The sequence below is a fragment of the Plecotus auritus genome (assembly GCF_963455305.1).
Source record: "Plecotus auritus genome assembly, chromosome: 10".
Classification (NCBI taxonomy): Eukaryota; Metazoa; Chordata; class Mammalia; order Chiroptera; family Vespertilionidae; genus Plecotus; species Plecotus auritus.
The window spans coordinates 54593938-54614393 of NC_137785.1; the positions used below are offsets into that span (position 1 = coordinate 54593938).

The 20456-nt window shown below is 54.5% G+C and overlaps 2 protein-coding genes across 9 annotated transcripts in view; both read right to left on the reverse strand.

Annotated features, from left to right (window-relative positions):
* Window positions 1–149: 149 nt before the first annotated feature.
* ADGRG3 (adhesion G protein-coupled receptor G3) lies at window positions 150–16328 on the reverse strand (the record flags this gene model as incomplete). The annotated part of the gene is made up of 12 exons (XM_080645043.1): window positions 16237–16328; window positions 13693–13873; window positions 7266–7404; window positions 6633–6779; window positions 5745–5879; window positions 5192–5231; window positions 4901–5001; window positions 4626–4738; window positions 3257–3537; window positions 3084–3177; window positions 1819–2093; window positions 150–256 (listed from the first exon to the last, which is right to left on the reverse strand). The coding sequence occupies exons 1-12, from the start codon at window positions 16295–16297 to the stop codon at window positions 150–152; spliced, it is 1674 nt and encodes a 557-aa protein (XP_080501169.1). The 5' UTR covers window positions 16298–16328.
* A 2584-nt stretch (window positions 16329–18912) lies between these two features.
* Window positions 18913–20456, reverse strand: part of ADGRG1 (adhesion G protein-coupled receptor G1) — a 32546-nt gene continuing 31002 nt past the window's right edge. For all 8 annotated transcript variants that reach the window (XM_080643601.1, XM_080643603.1, XM_080643598.1 and 5 more), the window contains exon 14: window positions 18913–20347. In XM_080643601.1, the coding sequence (XP_080499727.1) occupies window positions 20217–20347 (131 nt within the window). In that variant the 3' untranslated portion in view covers window positions 18913–20216. The remainder of the gene's footprint in view (window positions 20348–20456) is intronic.

The window sequence follows — 20456 nt, forward strand, 5'->3', positions numbered from 1 at the left end:
GAGGGTCTGGGTGGGACCTCTGAGATCATGTGGTTCTCCCCGGTTCCTCCCCCTCCCTCCCCAGCCACATTGTACAGACTGAGAGACCGAGGCCCAGAGGGAGGCAGGGAGCTGTCCAGGTTCACACAGTGGGTCAGAGCCGAGTCCTGTTATTGCGACGCCGTGTGGGTCTGCTCAGCCCGGGCAGTGCCAGAGGAGGACACGGTGCTCTGGCTTGGGAAGTAGAGGACGATGAACCAGCAGAAGATGAAGACACCTGCGGAGGAGAGGGCATGGCTGAGCCCGGAGTGAGGGCGGTGGGGTGGGGACAGGGAGCTGGGCGGCCACAGGACAAATAGCCCCTTTGTAAAAGTTCAAGAATTTATGGGGAAATGGGACCAAAACGAAACCTACTCCTGAAAAGGAATCAAAAAGGCATCTTGGAGTTCAGGTTTAAATATGAAGGGTGCCCAGCCAGCGTGGCTCGGGGGTTGAGCGTCAACCTATGAACCAGGAGGTTACGGTTCGATTCCTGGTCAGGGCACATGCCTGGGTTCCTTCCTCAGTTGTGGGATGTGCAGAAGGCAGCCAATCAATGAGTCTCTCTCATCACTGATGTTTCTCTCTCTCTCTCTCTCCCTCTCCTTTCCTCTCTGAAATAAAGAAAAAAGAAAATTTAATTGAAAAAGATGAAGGGGAACCTCTGAAAGGATAATGAGATCACCGACAGCTTCAAGGCGTCCTCTCTCCAACCTTGAACCTCTGGGGTTTTCCAGAGGCGGACTCATGCTTTTTCATCTGGGGATCGTCCCAGACAGCCCATAACAATGACTTCTGTTGTTATTAACATCATTTCCACATAGGTGTGTCCCCACATGCATCGTCTGTCATTCATCATCACCCAATTTGGTGGGGTGGGTGTGGGATTATCCCTACTGTCCGGATGGCCTGATCTAAGGAGCTGAGTGACTTGTGGGGTCATGAGTGTTGCCGGGATTGGAATCCAGGTCCGCCTGCCCGCAATGTTCTCGACCACAACGCCACAGAGGTCCATGAGGCATTGGGGGCCAACCTGTCTTTGTGGGCTTGCAGGGACTGCCCTGCACGGGGTGAGACTGTGAACCAAAGCTTGGGTAGGGGTTTCTCCCACAGACAGGATGCGAGGCTTGAAACAGGGATGAGGGGGCCAAGAGGGCAGGGGCACACACCCTGGGCGCCTGCCCCTTTGTTGGATATCAGAGGAAGGACCCTGTGGGGGCAGGGAGCAGATGTATCAATCATTTCCTCCACTAATCACTTCCTGCCTCCACAGCTCCTTAGAGACTCTGTCCATGTCATGTGGCCACCACATCACATGACCCTGCCTTCCTGGTCACAGCTGATTGGACCAGAGATGGACACCGGACTAAGGGGGCCCAATCAGATCCTTGACACTACTAAGATCTGGAAGAGACTAAATCAGACCGTAGTCACTAGACTTGGAAGGTCATCTCAGGTTGAGGTGACTCTATTGGGGGCCATGGGTAGGAATGGGCCAGCGGAGAGAGAAGGAGGTGAGAGGATGCACCTGGCTGCAGAGAGAAAGATGGAGAAAGTATCTGCTTTGGTTTGGATGGCTTTTCCTGAGCCTGGCAGCCGCTCCCCTGAGGTCAGCCAGCCTTTCTGCCCGAGGGCCTGGGGAGAGGCCTGGCTATGATATTTATAATCAGCAGCCCTGATCTGAGCTGACCTCGGTGGAATCCTGTGTCTTGCAAACCACTCTCTCCCTGCCTCCCATCCCAACCTCCCACCCCTGGTGCAGACGGGGCAGCCGCCACCTCCCGGGCCCAGGAGCCTCACCTTGTAAGGAGTTGAACAGCGCGAAGATGTAGATGGTGGCCAGGCCCAGCGGCGTGAGGATGGCCAGCCCCCAGGTCATGCCCACCAGGCTCGAGAGGCCCAGCAAGGTGAGGACCCCCTTCCAGTTCTGCCGCTGCTCCTTGCCGGCCGTGGCACTCGACAGAGTGAAGATCTTCCAGGCCAGCAGGCCCAGCACCACAGCGCTTAAGAGGAAGGTGATGAGGAAGTAGCCATGGACGGTGGCGTAGAGGGCAGCTTTCTTCTGGAACCAGCACCTGGTGGAGGTGGATGGCCATTGGGACTGGGCCAGGTCCCCCTGACCAGCGAGCCCTGGGCAGTCTCCCCGGACTGACCTTCAGTGACCAAGAAGACATCCTTCCCGACTCCACCCAGCAACCCCACTCTCCTGGGGAAGGGGCTCTTGGGAGGCTCCGGTCTGGTGTCTCTTTATTTTTTATTTTATTTTCATATTTAAATATATTTTTATTGATTTCAGAGAGGAAGGGAGAAGGAGAGAGAGATAGAAACATCAGTAATGAGAGAGAATCATTGATCGGCTGCGCTCTATCCACTGAGCCAAACTGGTCAGGGCGCATGCATTTTTATTGTCTACCCTGTGGCCCCTGCATCTGAGTCCAGGGGACATGACCAGCCCCTCCTAACACAGAGCCATGGGCCCAAGACAGATGCCCTGGGAGGGGCTGAGCTCTGCCCCACTGCTCCCTGAACTGCAGGGGTGAAAGTCCACAAGAGCATGTCTGTCAGCCCTCCACCCCATTGTACAGATGAGGAGACTGAGGCCCAGAGAGAGGCCGAGCTTGCCCAAAGTCACACAGCAACGCAGAGGCAGAGCCTAGATAGGACCAGGGCTGCTGGGAATATGTGAGCAGGTTGTGCCCTGCGCAGGGGCACCTGGCTGAGGGTGCAGGTGGGGGCTGAAATCCAGCTGAGCGCCTGGCATGTCAGATTGGGGGTTGGGGGCACTTTTAAAAATGTGTCGCCAAGTGCCAGGTGGGCTGGCGGTGGACCAGGCTAGAGCAAGGCATCCTGCCTCCTGCTCCAGTTCTCTCTCCTCCTCCTCAGGACCCCTCGTCATTGCATATCCTCTCTCCAGGCCTCAGTTTACCCCTGCGGATAGGAGGATCCTTCGCCTTGACTTCCTGGGTCTCTCCTCCCAGGGTCCCCTCCTCTCCCCACCTCCCTGTGGCCTCCATTTGTGCAGCCGGGGACCTGGCGTCACTCCTGTTCCCACAGCCACCACTCACAGCTCCAGTGTGGTCCTGTTCTCCTCGTCTCGGATGGTGTAGAGGCCATAGCTGTTGGCACTCCCGGTGCCGATGACCATTAGGACTGGCAGGCCTGGGCGGGGGAGAGGGCATGGCACGGCTGGGACTCAGACCCCCGAGCCAGCCCCTCTGCCCAGCCCGGCAACACCTACCCCAGCCCACGAGGCTCAGCTTCAGGAAGTAGTGCCCGAAGTAGGTGTTGAAGACCTTGATGACGAGCAAGTAGAGGTGGAAGGATTCCAGGACCATCCAGGTGAAGACACAGAGCAGGAAGTAGTGGAAGATGGCCCCCCGGACCACGCAGGCGGCGTGGGACCCCTTTGGGCCATGCCCCACATTGATGAAGAAAGCTAGGTTCACGAGAAACAAGCTGACGCTCAGGGCCACGTGGATCTTAGGGGCATCTTCTGACTTGAACCTCTTCCAGGAGAACCTGGGGGAGAAGGGCCAGCGAGAGGCTGCAAGGGCCGCAGCATCACGGGCCTCTCCCCCCCCCCCCAGCCCCCAGCCACCTCCTCTGTTCCGCCCCTGCCGCGGCCAGAGTGAGGGCCCTCAGGTTCTAGTCCAGGAGCCCTCTCTCTCCCGGCCACGCGGATCCTGCCGGTCTCCTCCCTCAACTCGATGCTTCAGCCCAACGGCATAACTTGCAATTCCCTGGATGTGTTCTGCTTTCCGTGCCTGGTTTTGAAACTGTACTAGGATGCTAGAAAACGCCATCTTTGGGGAAAGCTGGATGAAGAAAGCATGGGGACTCTATGCGCTGTTTTCACCACTTCCTGTTAGTCTGTAATTGTTTATTTATTTTTAAATATATTTTTATTGATTTCAGAGCGGAAGGGAGAGGGAGAGAGAGATAGAAACATCAATGATGAGAGAGAATCATTGATTGGCAGCCTCCTGTACACCCCACACTGGGGATTGAGCCCTGACTGGGAATCAATGATGAGAAAGAACCATTGATTGGCTGCCTCCTGCACGCCCCCCACTGGGGGATCAAGCCCGCAACCCGGACTTGTGTCCTGACTGGGAATCCGGAATCGAGCCCCAACACTCAACCACTGAGCCATGCCGGTCGGGCTACAATTATTTAAAAATATTTGAAAGACTTTAGTTCTGGGGCTCAGTGTACGATGTTAACCGTCTAGGCAGCTGAGAGGCCGTGATGCAAGCCTGGGCTCCCTGAGGCCCCTGGGGGTGGAGAAGCTGCCAGACACAATTGACAAAGGAGTGAGGGAAATATGAGAAGCAGAGGGAGACCAGCTCCCGGGCACCTGGTCCTGGATCCAACCCCACCTGCCGTGAGCTCACTGGGTCTTTCAATTACATGGCCCACACATCCCTTGTGATGTTTAAGCCCACGGGCGTTGAGTTTCTGCCACTTGTAACTGAAATGACCCCAACACATTGCAACCTCCAACCCTATTTTATGGATGAGGACACCAAGGTCTGGAGAAGATATCGATATAATTTTGCACGTGTGCTGCCTTTGAGGACGGGAGGGAGTGGAAATGGGTCACCCACCTCAGGGCCGCGTAGAAGACAATGGTGAAGGCCAGGAAAACCATGGAGGCGCCACAGCCAACCTGGGAGATTCGCGTGAGGGCCTGCACGGTGGCCTTGTTCAAGATCGGCCTCTGTGGGCAACACCCCCAACCAGGACCCCATCAGCTGGTGGCCAGGCCCACCCACCCCCAAGGGCCATGGGCCCTGCCAGGAAGCTCCCTCCCAGGACAGGAGTCTGGGCTCCTCCAGAAGTGCGGGGGGGGGGGGGGTGCGGGGGGGGGGGGGGCTGTTACCAGCAGCAGGGCAAAGAAGGTCAGGTGGTCACAGCGGCAGACAGTCGCCTGGGCTCCGGGCTCCGTGGAGCAGCCCTTGGAAGACCAGTCTCCTGTTGACCCTGGAGAGGAGGGGAGAGGATCATAAGGGAGGGGAGGGAGGGGAGAAGGAAGAGAGGGGACCAGAGAGGAGGGGAGGGGAACAAAGAGGAGGGAAGAGAGGGGAGGGGCCGTGCGGGTAGAGTCCTGCACCCCTAAGGGAGTCCATACTCTCCCCACCTTCTTACCCAGAGGAGGTCCTCCAGGCCCTACCTTTCGTCACATCCCAGAATACACAGGTGAGGGTCATGTTCTGAAACCAGAGAATGGGAGTCAGGAGAGAGCAGGGGGAGGCTGGGAGAGGGGAGAGAAGAGCGTGGGAGAGGAGGTGGAGGACCGCATGCTCCCTCCTCTTAGCATGTGCGTGCAAGGCTCACGCAGGAACATGGTGGTCACATAGGAACGGGCCACACCGTTGGTGGCCCCTGGATCGGCACATGAGGGCCTGGGTATGGTGACGGGCTGTGGCTGGGAGGGTCGCATGTCTGGGTAGGTGTGTAATGCCGTGTGCATGCATGTGGGTGTGCCAGCTCCTGTGTGCACCTCTGTGAGCACATGACTGGGAGGGTTCCAGAGGCATGTGGGCATCCGCGCACAGGGTGGGCACGCATCCCTGGGCACAATTGTGTGTGCAGTCCTAACGGCTTCTTCTGGGTGGACGTGGAGGGTGGACGGTGCAGAGTCCTGTGCTTGTCTGTCCATGTGCCCAGGGGTGCCCACCCGCCTGTCTGCCCCTGCGTCACTGCCGGCCTGGATGGGGGCTCACCAGAGGCTGACGCGGGTGCGAGAAGGTGATCTCCACAGGCTCCTGCAGCGCCGTGACACGCATCCGGCCCAAACTCAAGCCCACCAGGCGGTTGTTCAACACGCTGCCCTCATCCTCCAGGCTGAGCTGGGGGCCCTGTGGAGGGAGATGGGGGGCCAGGCTGCAGAAGGGGCTGTCTCAACTCAGCCGTGACAGGGTTCCTGGGAGCCTTCAGGACCCATGGTCCTCGCCTGGAGGGCAAAGTCTGAGACTAGGGGCCAGAGGACCAAGGGGTCATGGGTGACATCCTCCCGGCTGCTCCCTATGGCCTCCTGCTCAGGCTGGTCACAGAGCCAGGCACCCACCCTCTCCATCCCTGGCCTCCAGACTCCTCTGCCTCTTAACTGGAGGGGCCCAGGGCCAGGAGAAACATCAGCCCAGAAATGGGGGGTGGGGGTGCCTACGGGGCTAAGTACCCCACCACTGAAGGCCTTGGCCACACCAGCACTATGGCATGCACATGTCTGCATGGGAGCAGATACATGCCTCTGGGACACACATGGGACACACCTGCATGGGTATGGGTACACTCGCTCATGTGGACTGTGTGTGTACCAGGAATAGGAAGACATGCATGTTTGTGCATGCACAGGGACCCACAGGGACATGGGCACACTTGGGATACACATACAGTCCGAGGTCACTGGTATGTGGGGTCCGAATATCTGAGTGAGTGGACCAGTGTGAGTCTGAAATCCACAGACTCTAGAGATGGGTCTGGGATGGCTGTGAGCTGCAGAGGCTCATCGCCTTCTCCATCGCCATCGGGTGCCTCGAGGAAGACCCCACAGAGGACAAGCATTGCCTGGGGAGCCTCCGAGCTGCCCTGCCCTCCATCCAGCTTCTCACCTTGAAGAGGTTCCCCGGGCTGACGTCCAGCACAGATACGGCCAAGGGGACCACCGGCCTGCTGCCCTGCAGGGAGGCGAACAGGCTCCTGGGCAGCCGGACTCTGTCGGGGAACATGTGCTTGTCCTCCGTCACCTGCCCCGGAATCTGTAACCACAGACTCAGTGGCTCCTTCTTGACCCACGGATTCCAGCCCCCAACACAGGTCCTGCCACTCCCCCATGGGGAAGGGAAACGGAGGCACGCCAGGTGCAGAGGCGGCACCTGAGGACTTCCGCTCTGAGAGGCAGGACATCTGGGGGCACAGCCCAAGCTCTCTCTGTCCAGGCTGTGAGCCCCTGGACACGTCATGGCACTCACGGGGCCTCAGTTTTCCCAATATGGAGAATGGGGGTAACAAGGTGTCTGCACCTTCCAAGGGTCTCGTCCTAGAAATCTGGACTATCTGTTACTGGGTTCCACTCATCCACTAAACTCACCAGCACCCATTAGCAAGGCGGAGGGGCCCTACAGGGACACAGGAGGGCTAGGTTTTGCTGGGCACCAAGCACAGACCGTGACTCTTACAGAATTCTGAAAGCCATGCCTGAGGAAACCGGCCAGAGCCAGCCAGCAGGGGCAGGGACGCTTCACCTGAGAGGGGCTCAGAGAGAAGTGCAGGTCTTCTGCGATGCTGGTGCTGACGTTCTTGACAACAGCCTTCAGAAAAGGCAAATCCACCGTCTCCCTCAGACTCCCCTCCACCAGGTAGGTCTCATAGTCCAGCCAGTATCTGTAAGGGGCCAGGGGCAGGGGCAATGTGGGGCCTTGCCAGCTGAGCCACCCACTCACCTGGTCCCCAACCTGGATGAAAGGAGGAGAGAGACCATGGACCATGATCACCAGGCTCTTGGGTAGGAGGGGTGACTCAGAATAGCAAAGGGAAGACCCTGGGAGCACCAAGGAGACGGGTGGCAAGGGAACAGCCCAAGCTTGTCCGAGGGATTCCAGATAGCAGTCCCTTGGAGTATTTCACGTGTTTGTCTCCTTGTGAAAACTTCCACATAACACAAAATTTTAACTACTTTAAAGTGTACAATTGCCCAGCCGGCGTGGCTCAGTAGTTGAGCGTTGACCTATGAACCAGAAGGTCATGGTTTGATTCCCAGTCAGGGCACATGCCCAGGTTGTGGGCTTGATTTCTGGTGTGGGGCGTGCAGGAAGCAGCCAACCAATGATTCTATCTCATCATTGATCTCTCTCTCTCTCTCTCCCTGTCTCTCTCTCTCTTCCTCTCTGAAATCAATAAAAATATTTTTTTAAGTGTACAATTCGTCACCCCATACCCATTAGGCAGTCACTCTTTTCCCTCCTCCCCTAGCCCCTGGCAACCACTAATCTGGTTTCTGTCTCGATACATTTGCCTATTCTGGATATTTCATATAAATGGAATTAGATGACCTCTGACCCTTTGTGCCTGGCTTCTTTTACTTAGCATAGTGTTTTCAAGGGTCATCTATGTTGTAGCATGTACAAGTATTTCATTCCTTTCTTATGGGCGAATGATAATTCATTGTATGGATATACCCCATTTTGTTTATCCATTTATCCATTGGTGGACATTTGGGTCTTTTCCATGCTTGGGCTATTGTGAATAGGGCTGCTATGAACATTCACATACAAGCTTTTGTCTGAGGATTTGTTTCCCATCCTTTTGGGTTCAAACCTAGGAGTAAAGTCAGTGGTAATGCTTTGCTTAACTTTTTGAGGAATTGTCAGGCTGTTTTCCACAGCCGCTGCGCCGTTTTACATTCCCGCCGACGAGGTAGGCTCCGATTTCCTCATGTACTTGCCAATACGTATTTTTCGTTTTGTTTTCAATTGTAGCCATCCGAGTAGGTATAAAGAGGCATCTCATTGTGGTTTTAATTTGCATTTCCCTAATGTGTAATGATGTTGAGCATCTTTTTATATGCGTGCTGGTCTTCGCATATCTCCTTTGGAGAAATTCCTCTGAGCATATTAAACTGCGGGATGGTAATTGCGTGGTATGAGTGAGCGCCTCCTCGCGTGTACTCACTGCATACTGGGAATTCAGTCTTTGAAGACGAGCTGTGTGGAAACAGACTTCTGGGAACTGAGCTGCTGTTGAACCTCACAGAACATAGAAGTTAATTGGCATTTATTTTACCACAGCTCCCGGGCCTCCGCTAAAATAGCAAGGTGAGGCGAGAGTGTAGCGCTCTCCGTGGTACTGAAACGTCAATGCGCGCCAGGGGGTTTTTCTTAAACCTAAGATCCGCGGCTCAGGCTAGACCTGAGATAGCAATGGGAGGGGAAGGGAGGGGGTGGGGGGCAGATACAACCAGATCAAGGCAGTTGGAAAGAAGTAGCTATGGAGGGCTTGTCAGGAACACAAAAGGAGGCTCTTATTTTGACATCATTTTTGAACACTCACAGTTATCAAGGCAAAACCCCCCACCCCAAGAAACCACAGAAAAAATATTGTGTCATATGAAGAGTAAGCCTCGCAGATATGTGCAAATGTGCTTGAGTGTAGCAGGCAATTAGAACACCATCAAGGCAGAAGCAGTGGGGTGAGGCTGTCCAAATCCACAGACTGAACCACGTCAATCGAGACTACCTTTTGTTTACCTTTTAAAACTGGAAACAAAGAACTATTGTGATTGTCATTGTTGCCAAATAAAAATCGTGAATTGTATTTCATTATATATTTCACCTCATGCACTTAAAAAAATTCCGTGGCCTCATGAAACAGCCCCACTACTTTCTCAAGGAAAGATTTCCTCATCTGGTTCTCAGAGCACTTAAAAAATTATTTTAGGCCCTAACCAGTTTGGCTCAGTGGATAGAGCATCGGCCTGCTGACTGAAGGGTCCCAGGTTCGATTCCAGTCGGGGGCATGTGCCTTGGTTGCAGGCACATCCCCAGTAGGGGGCGTGCAGGAGGCAGCTGATCGATGTTTCTCATTGATGTTTCTAACTCTCTATCCCTCTCCCTTCCTCTCTGTAAAAAATCAATAAAATATATTTAAAAAAATCTATTAGAAATTATTTAGGTGTTAAATGTAACATTCAAAAAGTCTAAAGCATCGTGATACCAATGAATTTTTAATTACAACATTGACACCCACTTAAGTACCATCATCTTCCCTGCCTGATACTAGTATAGCTACTAAGATTCCTTTAGTTCCATGTTTGCCTAATACATATCTTTCCACATTGTGCCTGTTGGGTGTTGTTTTTCATGGTAAGTGGTGTGACATTAAACAAATCGCCTTTTACGTTGGAGGGGACCTCTTGACGTTCTCCAGACATCTGAATGCCCAGACAATTCAATGAGATGATGGACCCCTGAATTCTTGTGTGGTTTATCTCTCATCCTCTAGTTCACTTATGTCTTCCTAAGGCATCTTAAGTACATGTCACTTTCTGCTCATCAAATCTAATCAGCATAATGTGGACTAGTGATGCTTTGCTGAGTGTCAAGACTAATAAGGTCTCTGTGAAGTATATGATGACAGCAGGAGGGGAGGTGACACAGCCCCGAGGAAACACTGTGACAGAATACTGTTGGCTCTGCCAAGTCCTTGCAAACTGGTACAGAGAAAAAAGTATTCGCCGGGTCATAGCTGCGTACCAATTGCCAGGGGCTGTGTTGATGTATTCAAGTAAACACATTCGTCTGGGACAGCAGGTGTCATTGGACTCACCATGCGATTAAGTTCATGCTGGTCCACAGCCATTCTCCAAGACCCGCCTGACTCCGTGAGGTCAATGGAGTTGGAACAGGTATTGCCACCCCTGCTTCTTTCAAATCTGTCACGGGGGCATTAATCTCTGCAGGGATGTAGTTTAGTTTCTGGTTTACTATCTTGGGAGAAGACGTTCCAGGAGCTTCCACTTAACTCTTTTATTGTTTGTTTTTGGGGGGCTAATTTGTTGTTAATCCTCACCTGAGGATATTTTTCCTTTTTTTTAGAGAGAGAGAGTGGGAGAGGGATAGAGAGAAACATCAACAGCAATGTGAGAGAAACACATTGATTGCTTGCCTCCTGCACACGCCCTGACCAGGGCCCGGGCCGGGGAGGAGACTGCAACCAAGGTACGTGTCTTGACTAAAATCAAACCCAGGACCCTTTGGTCTACAGGCTGACACTCTATCCACTGAGCCAACCAGCTAAGGCTTCACTTAGCTCTTCAATGGAATGCCCTCCAAAGGTAATTCAATGGAGAAAGCATAGTCTTTTCAACAAATGGTGCCAAAACATTAGATATACAGATGTAAAAGTAGTAGTAATAATAATAATAATGTAAAGTTAGACATTTATCTCACACTGTACACAAAAATTTAACTCCAAATGTACAACCTAATTATAAGAGCTAAAACCAAATACTTGTAGAAGAAAACTTAGGAGAAAATCTTTGTAACCTTGGGCTAGATGAATGTCTTTGATGTGACAGCAAACACACACACAATTTAAATTGGACCTCATCAAAAGTAAATGTTTGGCTCTTCAAAAGATATCATTAGGAAAATAAAAAGACAAGACATGTATACATACGCTGGGAGAAAATATTTGCCAATCATACATCTGATAAGAAATAACTTAAATCCTGAATATATGCAGAATTCTTAAAACTCAATATAAGAAGAAAATCCAAGTTTTTAAAAAGGAGGGAAAGATTTGGCTAGTTCTTTCACCAAAGAAAATATACGAATGGCTAATGAGTACATGAAAAGAGACTCAACATCATGAGTCATTTGTGCAAAGCAAATCAAAACCACAGTGAGATCTCACGTCACACCCGCTGGAATGGCTATTACCAAAATAACTGCCAGTATTTCAAGGGTATGTTGAAACCAAGCTCCTTACACTGCTAATGAATGCCATGCACTGGGCCTCTAGCATATATCATAAAATACTAAAACAAAATACACCAAAATGAAAATAATGGTTACCTCTGGAAAATAAGGTGGACAATTTTTCATTTTCCTTTCTATAGCTATTTTCAAAATGTTTCATAATGACTATGTATTACATTTATAATATAAGAAACATTATTAAAATAAAGAACACTCAAATTTATCGAGATCCTACTGTCTGCTGATAACACTGACATGTATTACTTAATCTCAGCAACACCCTGAGGAAGGCATAGGACAGAGAGCAAGAACAAGGGCTTTGGGGTGTAGTAACATGACAACACTGGTAATGAGATAATGAAGCTAGGTGTCATTTTAGCCCCATTTGACAGACGAGGCCAGTGAACGGTAACCTGTCCACCTTTTAATGCCATTTTTGAGCGCTGGCAGTCTGACCCCAGTGTGTACACCTCCCCCACTGCTGCCTTCCAGACCTAGGTCCATGTGCCTCTTTGCTACCTACCTGCTGTGTAACCGTGGCCAAGTTATTTAACCTTTTGGAGCCTTACTTTTCTTATCTGAAAAATGGGCTGATAACAGAACCTACCTCAATAGGGTTGTGATGATAAAGGAGGTAACTCGGTTAAGAGATAGAGCTGGAAACAGAATCTACATCTGATCCCCTAGAGCAGTGGTTCTCAACCTTTCTAATGCCACGACCCTTTAATACAGTTCCTCATGTTGTGGTGACCCCCAACCATAACATTATTTTCGTTGCTACTTCATAACTGTAATTTTGCTACTGTTATGCATCGTAATGTAGATATCTGTGTTTTCCGATGGTCTTAGGCGACCCTGCTAGCGGTCGCGACCCACAGGTTGAGAACCGCTGCTGTAGAGCCTAAGACCATCGGAAAACGCAGATATTTACATTACGATTCATAACAGTAGCAACATCACAGTTATGAAGTAGCAACGAAAATAATGTTATGGTTGGGGGTCACCACAACATGAGGAACTGTATTAAAGGGTCGCGGCATTAGAAAGGTTGAGAACCACTGCCATAGAACCTGCTTTTTCCAAAGTGCTGACCCCACTATAAGGGTAGCACACATAACAGCTTCTTGGAGCCAAGAAGCTACCTGAATAGCTTCAGGTGGGATGGGAGCATTTTCCGGCCACTGAAAAGATATAGTTCAACCAGTCTGCTGTCCTAACAAACCCAGCCTACGAACACAGGCTTTCCATTCACTTTTTCAACAAATATGTGTTGAGTGATGACTGAGTATCCCAGAAGGCTCATGGGCAACTTTTATTGGAAGGGAAGGGAGGGGAGAGAGCAAAGGTATTTTTGGAGATGACTCTTGAAGATGTTTTATTCTAAGCCCTTTCCTCTCCCTCAATCCAATGTCTTGTGGTCTCTTGGTCTTAGTGATTCTACATCAGACCATCTCTCTAGTCCGTCCCTCTTTTCTAGGAGCTCAGTGCCCATTGTGATGGTGGTGCTGGTGGCCCATCTCTCACTCGTACCCAGGCTACTGCACTCCCAGCCTACCCCGTCACATCTCATCCTGCATCATCACCCGGTCTCCTTCCCTGAAGCCTGAGCAGTCATTCTTTTTTCTTTTTTAAAAATATATTTTTTTGCCCTAGCCAGTTTGGTTCAGTGGATAGAGCATCAGCCTGTGGACTGAAGGGTTCCAGGTTCAGTTCTGGTCAAGGGCACATGCCCGGGTTGCAGGCTCGAAAATAAAAATACATTTTTATTGATTTCAGAGAGGAAGGGAGAGGGAGAGAGATATAGAAACATCAGTGATGAGAGAGAATCATTGGTTGGCAGCCTCCTGTACACCCCACACTGGGGATTGAGCCCTGACTGGGAATCGAACTGTGACCTCCTGGTTCATAGGTTGACACTCAGCCACTGAGCCAAACCACCTGGGCATGAGCAATCTTTCTAAAATGCAAATTGACTATATTCTTCTTCTATTTAAAATACAGGTCCTAACCGGTTTGGCTCAGTGGATAGAGCATCAGCCTGCGGACTGAAGGGTCCCGGGTTCGATTCCGGTCAAGGGCACATGCCCAGGCTGCAGGCTCGATCCCCAGGGGGGGCTGATAGCTCCATCCCATCCCTCCTCCCCACCCCTGCAGGAACCCCAGATCCCTGCTCCAGCGCAGAGGGCCTTGTTACCTCTGCAGGTTTCCCAGGTGACAGGAGGAGTTCCCCGACTGCGCGCACTTTGCGAAGCACTCCGCAGTGCTGATCAGTTCGAAGGGTTCGTAATGGTCCTTATTGACGAGCCCCAGGCAGACGTTCCTCGCCTGCTCGGACTTCGTTGTTTGCTCAGACTTGTTCATGAAATCTTTCTCGCCTAAGGGAGGGATGCAGAGTGTGAAGGGGCAGCAAGGGCTCCAGAGTCTGCGGTGTGGGCTGGAACCCCAGCTCCGCCCATTCACACTGATGGTGTGCACTTGAGCTGGATCACACCTTCCCTGGGCCTCGGGTCCAAGGTGAAAGGAGATACCCTCCCCCCTATCTTACAGGGCCAGTGGGATGCTTTGGAGAAAGTGTGTAAAACTGTGGCTCTGTAGATAAAAGGTTTAATATGTTCGTGATAGTACCCTATTGCACCTCCTCCAGGAAGTCTGCCTGGCTTTTTGCAGTTGTTTTACATCAGACTTTCCAAAGCCCTTGCAACTGTGGCCTTATGAATGTATTGGTCTTGGTTTGCCTCATTCTCCCCCGTTTCCACTACAGCTCTCACAGCCACCTCCTGAGGTGAGTAGAGAATACAGCAAACTGAGGCCCCTGTAGCATAGTGACTGGGGCACGGTCCCCAGCTAGCTGGAGATGGCTCCAGGACTAGCAACCAGCTTCCATGACTTCCAGTTCAGTTCCCTTTCCCCTGGGACAGGGGCTGGAGAGGAAGCTTTGGGTCACCTACAAGCTGTGTGACCTCAGGCAAGTTACTTAAACTCTCTGAGGCTCAATCTTCTCATCAGTCCAATGAGGCTAGTGGGTTTTGAGGGAGATTAGAGACCATAGCATAAAGGACATAACTCATTGTAGGTGTTCATTTCTCATCAAAGGCAGGTGGTCTGGCTGCACGGGCTCTCATCCCTGCGAGGCAGTGACCGCTGGAGATGAGCAGCAGCCGCCCCCTCGGTGTGGGTTTGTCAAGTCCAGTTCACCACAGACCCCACCGCTCCCCATTGCCTCCCCAGCACTGACACCAAGTTGCCCCCCCCCCCTTGTCCAGATAAAGTTTCCTGCAGTAGGTTTTTTCCCCTCTGCCTGAGGGATCACCATGGACTTCCAGAGCAGCAGGGAAATGAATAAGGGCTGGCCAGGTGGGCAGGGGCTGGAGCACAGCTTTCCTGGGAAAGAGACCAGCAAGGACAAGGCCTGGGGCTTTCAAACTGCCCCTGGAGAACGGCCACATGTGTGCAAGGCCAGAGTGAAGCGGGCGGGAGAGTCTTGTTCCTGGCCTGGGTGCCTGAGGACTGTGGGGCCATTGTGGGGACAGGAAGGGGGGCCGGTGGAGGGTGGTGGGAGGGCAGTGTAAGCCCTGCCAGGCCTCAGGCTCTACAGCTCCCCTGCCCCTTCCCAGAGTTCAGAGGCCAGCTGGGGAAGAGCTTGTCCAGGGCCCCCCTGTGTCCCAGGGCCCATCTATGTCCCAGGGCCCATCTATGTCCCAGGGCCCACCTGTGTCCCAGAGCCCATCTATGTCCCAGAGCCCACCTGTGTCCCAGGGCCCATCTATGTCCCAGGCCCATCTATGTCCCAGGGCCCATCTATGTCCCAGGGCCCACCTGTGTCCCAGAGCCCACCTGTGTCCCAGGGCCCATCTATGTCCCAGGGCCCATCTATGTCCCAGGCCCACCTGTGTCCCAGAGCCCATCTATGTCCCAGGCCCATCTATGTCCCAGGCCCATCTATGTCCCAGGCCCACCTGTGTCCCAGAGCCCATCTATGTCCCAGGCCCATCTATGTCCCAGAGCCACCGGTGTCTCAGGGCCCATCTATGTCCCAGAGCCCATCCGTGTCCCAGACCCACCGGTGTCCCAGGGCCCATGTATGTCCCAGAGCCCATCCGTGTCCCAGAGCCCACCGGTGTCCCAGGCCCATCTATGTCCCAGAGCCCACCTGTGTCCCAGGCCCACCTGTGTCCCAGGGCCCACCTGTGTCCCAGAGCCCACCTGTGTCCCAGGCCCACCTGTGTCCCAGGCCCACCTATGTCCCAGAGCCCACCTGTGTCCCAGAGCCCACCTGTGTCCCAGGCCCACCTATGTCCCAGAGCCCACCTGTGTCCCAGGCCCACCTGTGTCCCAGAGCCCACCTGTGTCCCAGGGCCCACCTGTGTCCCAGGGCCCACCTGTGTCCCAGAGCCCACCAGTGTCCCAGGGCCCACCTGTGTCCCAGGGCCCACCTGTGTCCCAGAGCCCACCAGTGTCCCAGGGCCCACCTGTGTCCCAGGGCCCACCTGTGTCCCAGGACCCACCCGTGTCCCAGACCCACCCGTGTCCCAGGGCCAGGCCTGCCAGGGAGCCACAGTGCAGGTGGCGTAGTGGGGAGCACTCTCCATGCTCCCTCCATGCCCAGGGCACTGATCTGAGGCCCGGAGGACCAAAGTTTACCAGGATGGCATCTAACTCAAGCCCCCTCCCTGCCCATCCTCGCCCCTGCTACAGGGTCTCGTGCTTGGCAGGGGGAGATGAGGAGCCAGTCGCTCACCTGAGGCCAGGAGCAGGAGGAGCGGGAGAAGCAGGGCCCCCAGGGCCCTGGGCGGCACCATCCTTGGCCAGCCTTGTCCACTCTGGCGGGAGCCTTGTGGCTGTGTATCCTCTGGTCCCAGGCTCTGCAGAGCCCTCCTGCCCCCACCCTCCCCGCAGCGTCAGAGCTTCCTGTGGCCTCTTTGTAACCCTTCCTGCTCCATGGCGCCATCGGTTGGGTTGTGAAAGGTGTGGGGAACTGGACAGTGCTCCCGCCTCACCCCGTTCTGTGACCACTTGCAGAGGGAGCCGGACTGGACAGGAGCTGCTGAACCCACCGGGGGACGCGCTCCTGGCCCTGCCTGGGAGGTTGCGGTGGGGCTGCGGCCCAGTGGCCACAGAGGCCTCACATGATGGCAATGATTCCACAGTGACAATCAGACAATGATAGAGATGATAATGGCCATGCGAAGTGGCTGAGCAATTCACTGGCATCATCTCATGAGATCCCCACGCACCTCGTGAGAGGCTCCGAGTAACGGACAGCTTAGGAAAGCCAGGAAGTGGCCAGGACAGATGTCAGCTCAGGCCTGGCCAATCCCCAGAGCCCACTCCATGGGGCGTGGTGGTGAGCACAGGCTTTGGAGTCAGGCACACCCAGCTCAGACCTTCCTCTCACAAGCTGGGGGCCTCTCTGAGCCTCTGTTTCCTCCTCTGTAAAGCAAACGGCAATGGGCTGCCTCCCAGGACCGCGCCAGAGTTTGAGGAGGTCCTTACACGCGGGCACACAGCCTGGCTACAGGGATGAGGATCAGACGTGGATGGAATCTGTGCTCTCTTGCTCACGCCTACGGTGCCTACGGTTCGAACAAAGCCAGGCTCAAATCCATGCCTGCTGGGGCTGGGAGAAGAGAGGGAGCCAGCCCAGGGGCCGGGCCCTTTCCCACCAGGAGAGGCAGGCTGGGAGGGGGCGGGGACAAGAGCATGGGCTCTGGGGATTGGCCAGGCCTGAGCTGACATCTGTCCTGGCCACTTCCTGGCTTTCCTAAGCTGTCCGTTACTCTGAGCCTCTCACCAGGCGCGTGGGGATCTCATGAGATGATGCCAGTGAATTGCTCAGCCACTTTGCGTGGCCATTATCATCTCTATCATTGTCTGATTGTCACTGTGGAATCATTGCCATCATGGACCAGCTGGTCCGGTGGCCCAGGCAGCAAGTTGGGGCAGCAAATACACATGGGGTGGGGCATGAAGGAAGGGAGGGGCTGGCCATTTAGTTCCCAACTCTGGTGGCCCCAAGGAAGCCTGTAGATGAGGCCAAGGCCCTTGGCATGGGTCCACCGCCACTTTGAGATCAGAAGGTAAAGGGCACCCCGCCAAGAAGGTGCATGTCACCAGGCCCCCCTCCAGCTCAGGCCAGAGCCAGACCTGTTCTGCTTTGGGGGCCTAATGGGGACCCGCCCAGCCCCGACTGGCCTCTATTCCCACTTCCTCTCACATGGCGTCTGGACAGAACTCGGTCCCCAGCTGGGCCCTCTGGGCCTGAGGCATGTTGGGGAGGGCATGTCGGGGTCACTTGTGGGGTGTGGTGGCAGGCAGGAATCTGGCATGGGGCTCAGGCGTGTCCCCTGCAGGGAAGACTGGGAGGACAGACGGAAACCAGTGGGCCTGCCCCGCCTCCCCACCCAGCAGCTTGCCGGCCTACCCACCCCAGGTCCCCACAGTGGACAAGGGCTCTGTGAATTGTTACCTACCCACCCCAGGTCCCGACAGTGGACAAGGGCTCTGTGAATTGTTACCTACCCACCCCAGGTCCCCACAGTGGACAAGGGCTCTGTGAATTGTTACCTACCCACCCCAGGTCCCGACAGTGGACAAGGGCTCTGTGAATTGTTACCTGCTAAGCCCACCCCCGAAGACCCGTCCTGGCACCCAAATCCTCAGAGGGTCCGATGCCCACCTCACACACACCGCCCCGGGGCAGCTGGGAGCGGAGGGAGGAGACCGTGGAGGGCAGAAAGATCGAGGCCGACCTTGGCGGACCTGCACCGGCCTTTAAGGCCAGGACACGAATAGCAACAATCAAACGCGACTGCTCCCCTAACTCAAGCGGACAGTGTATTTGATCTGCCTCACCTGGGTCCCGGGGTGGGGCGGGGAGATTTGACTGAACAAGGCTGGAGGCGGTGGGTGACGGGAGAATCGTTCAGTCATTTCATTCTTGCAGCCCCTGTACCTCACACTGGTCCAGAAACTGGTGACACACATCACGTGACCAGCCGAGAGCTGAATTCAGCCCTCAAGTGTGATTTCCTGGGCCAGCGAATTCTTTTGGATTGGCCACAATTTTAAAAATCAAGGGATTTGACACCACCACAATCTGGATTTCTCGTTTCTCATGAAAGGCAGGTGGTCTGGCTACACAGACTCTCATCCCTGCAAGGTAGTGACCGGCTAGAGATGAGCAGCAGCTGCTTCTCGGTGTGGGTTTGTCACGTCCAGTTCACCACAGACCCCACCGCTCCCCACTGCCTCCCGACACTGACACCAAGTTGTCATTTATCCTCCCCGGTGTCCAGTAGGTATTTTGTTTTGTCCCCACCCACCCCCACCCCCCACCACATAGTCCTCTTCTCTATTCACATTTCCCCATTAGTGACTTTTAACAGAAGCAGAGAAGAAAACTCGGGGGCAGTGCTCCGAAATGTTTACATCGGTTTGTTAGATGATGACAACAGCTGATTTTTATTTTCTTCTTTACGCTCTTCTACACTTTCCAAATTCTCTACAATGAATGTCACTTCCTTTTTAATACCAAAGACAAATGAATTAGTAACTAGAAAGAAAATCCTCCCCCTCTGTAAGGCTGAGATGCAGATCCAATGCTGCCTCCTGCAGGAAGTCTTCCTGGATTCCCCACCAGGCAGCTGGCTCCCCCAACCCCATGCCTGTAGCTCCAGGAGCTCTGGTCTCGTGCACGCCTCACACACGAGGCTAGGAGCTCACAGGGGGAGTGACCAGGTCTGACCCTCTGTGTCCAGCCGAGTGAACTGTGATGGGCTCTAGGCCGGTGTCACCAGTTGAGATATGTCTCCTCCGTCTGCAGAGTGCTGGGGTGGAAACAGACTTACTCCACCACGTGCCACGGTTCTTGCCACCAGCGGGCCTTGGGGGAGGCTGAGGTCCCCCGAGAGGTATGGGCTTGGCAGTGAACGAGGGTGATGCAGCTTATAGGGAGGCCCAGGTGGACAAACGGACCTAGCCCAGAACACCTATACTAAGCCTGAGTCAGGGGCCCGCAAAGGCCGGTGCAGTAGGTAAAGGTTTACAGCAGGCACAGGGCAGCTCTGGGGAGCCACGACCCAAAATCCACCATTAGAATTGGGGACCCCGGGCTGTGAGTGGAGGACAGGGGAGGCGGGAGGGTGGGTTGGGAAGCTGACGGAGCACAAAGCCCTGAGCTCAGCGGCAGGGCAGCTGCTGCTGGTAGGGGTGGGGGTAGGAGTCTTCTCCTCCCAAGGTCTGAAGCTCGGCCCCAATCGCTGTCACCTGGGTGCCACCCTTGGGTGAAAATGACAGGGGCTGCAAAGTACCCTCCTGGTGGTCACCAGAAACAGAATAGCCACGGCCCACGTCCGTCCTGGGCAGAGGCACGGGGCCAAAGACTCTGCCAGGCCTCCAAGGTCCATGACCTGACTCTGGGGCCTGCGGTTCCCGACCCCAGCCACGAGGGCTGAGCCCGGGCGGGCGAGTTCAGCCTGGCCTTCAGCCCAGGCGAGGCGGCCAGGAGGATGGTCCTACTCCTGAGCCCCTTGAGAGTGAGCCCAAGAGTCCAGTGGTCCGAGGGCCAATTCCGAAGGCCCAGCCGGGGAGTTCGGCCGCCACGCGACAGCTCCAGCCCTCCGAGGTCCTGGGGCCGGCGGCCAGGCCCAGCGGCAGGGGCGCAGGCAGTGGTGCAAGGCCTCATCGTGGCTTCCTCACACCGGGTGGCGGGCTGGCGACCTAGATGCAGCTGGACGAGGTGCTGCCCGAGGTGATGGGGAGCCTGGTGCTGTCCGAGCTGCTCTTCAGAGGTGAGGGCCCGCCCTGGGCCTGCAGCCGCATGGACCAGTACCAGAGGAAGATGAGAAAGCCTGTGGGCGGCGAGGGACAGGGGGCTCAGCAGGCTGGCGGCAGCATCCCCCCACCTTCTCCCTCCCAGAGTTACCTGACTCAGATCTGCCCCCTGCCCTCCTCTGGACA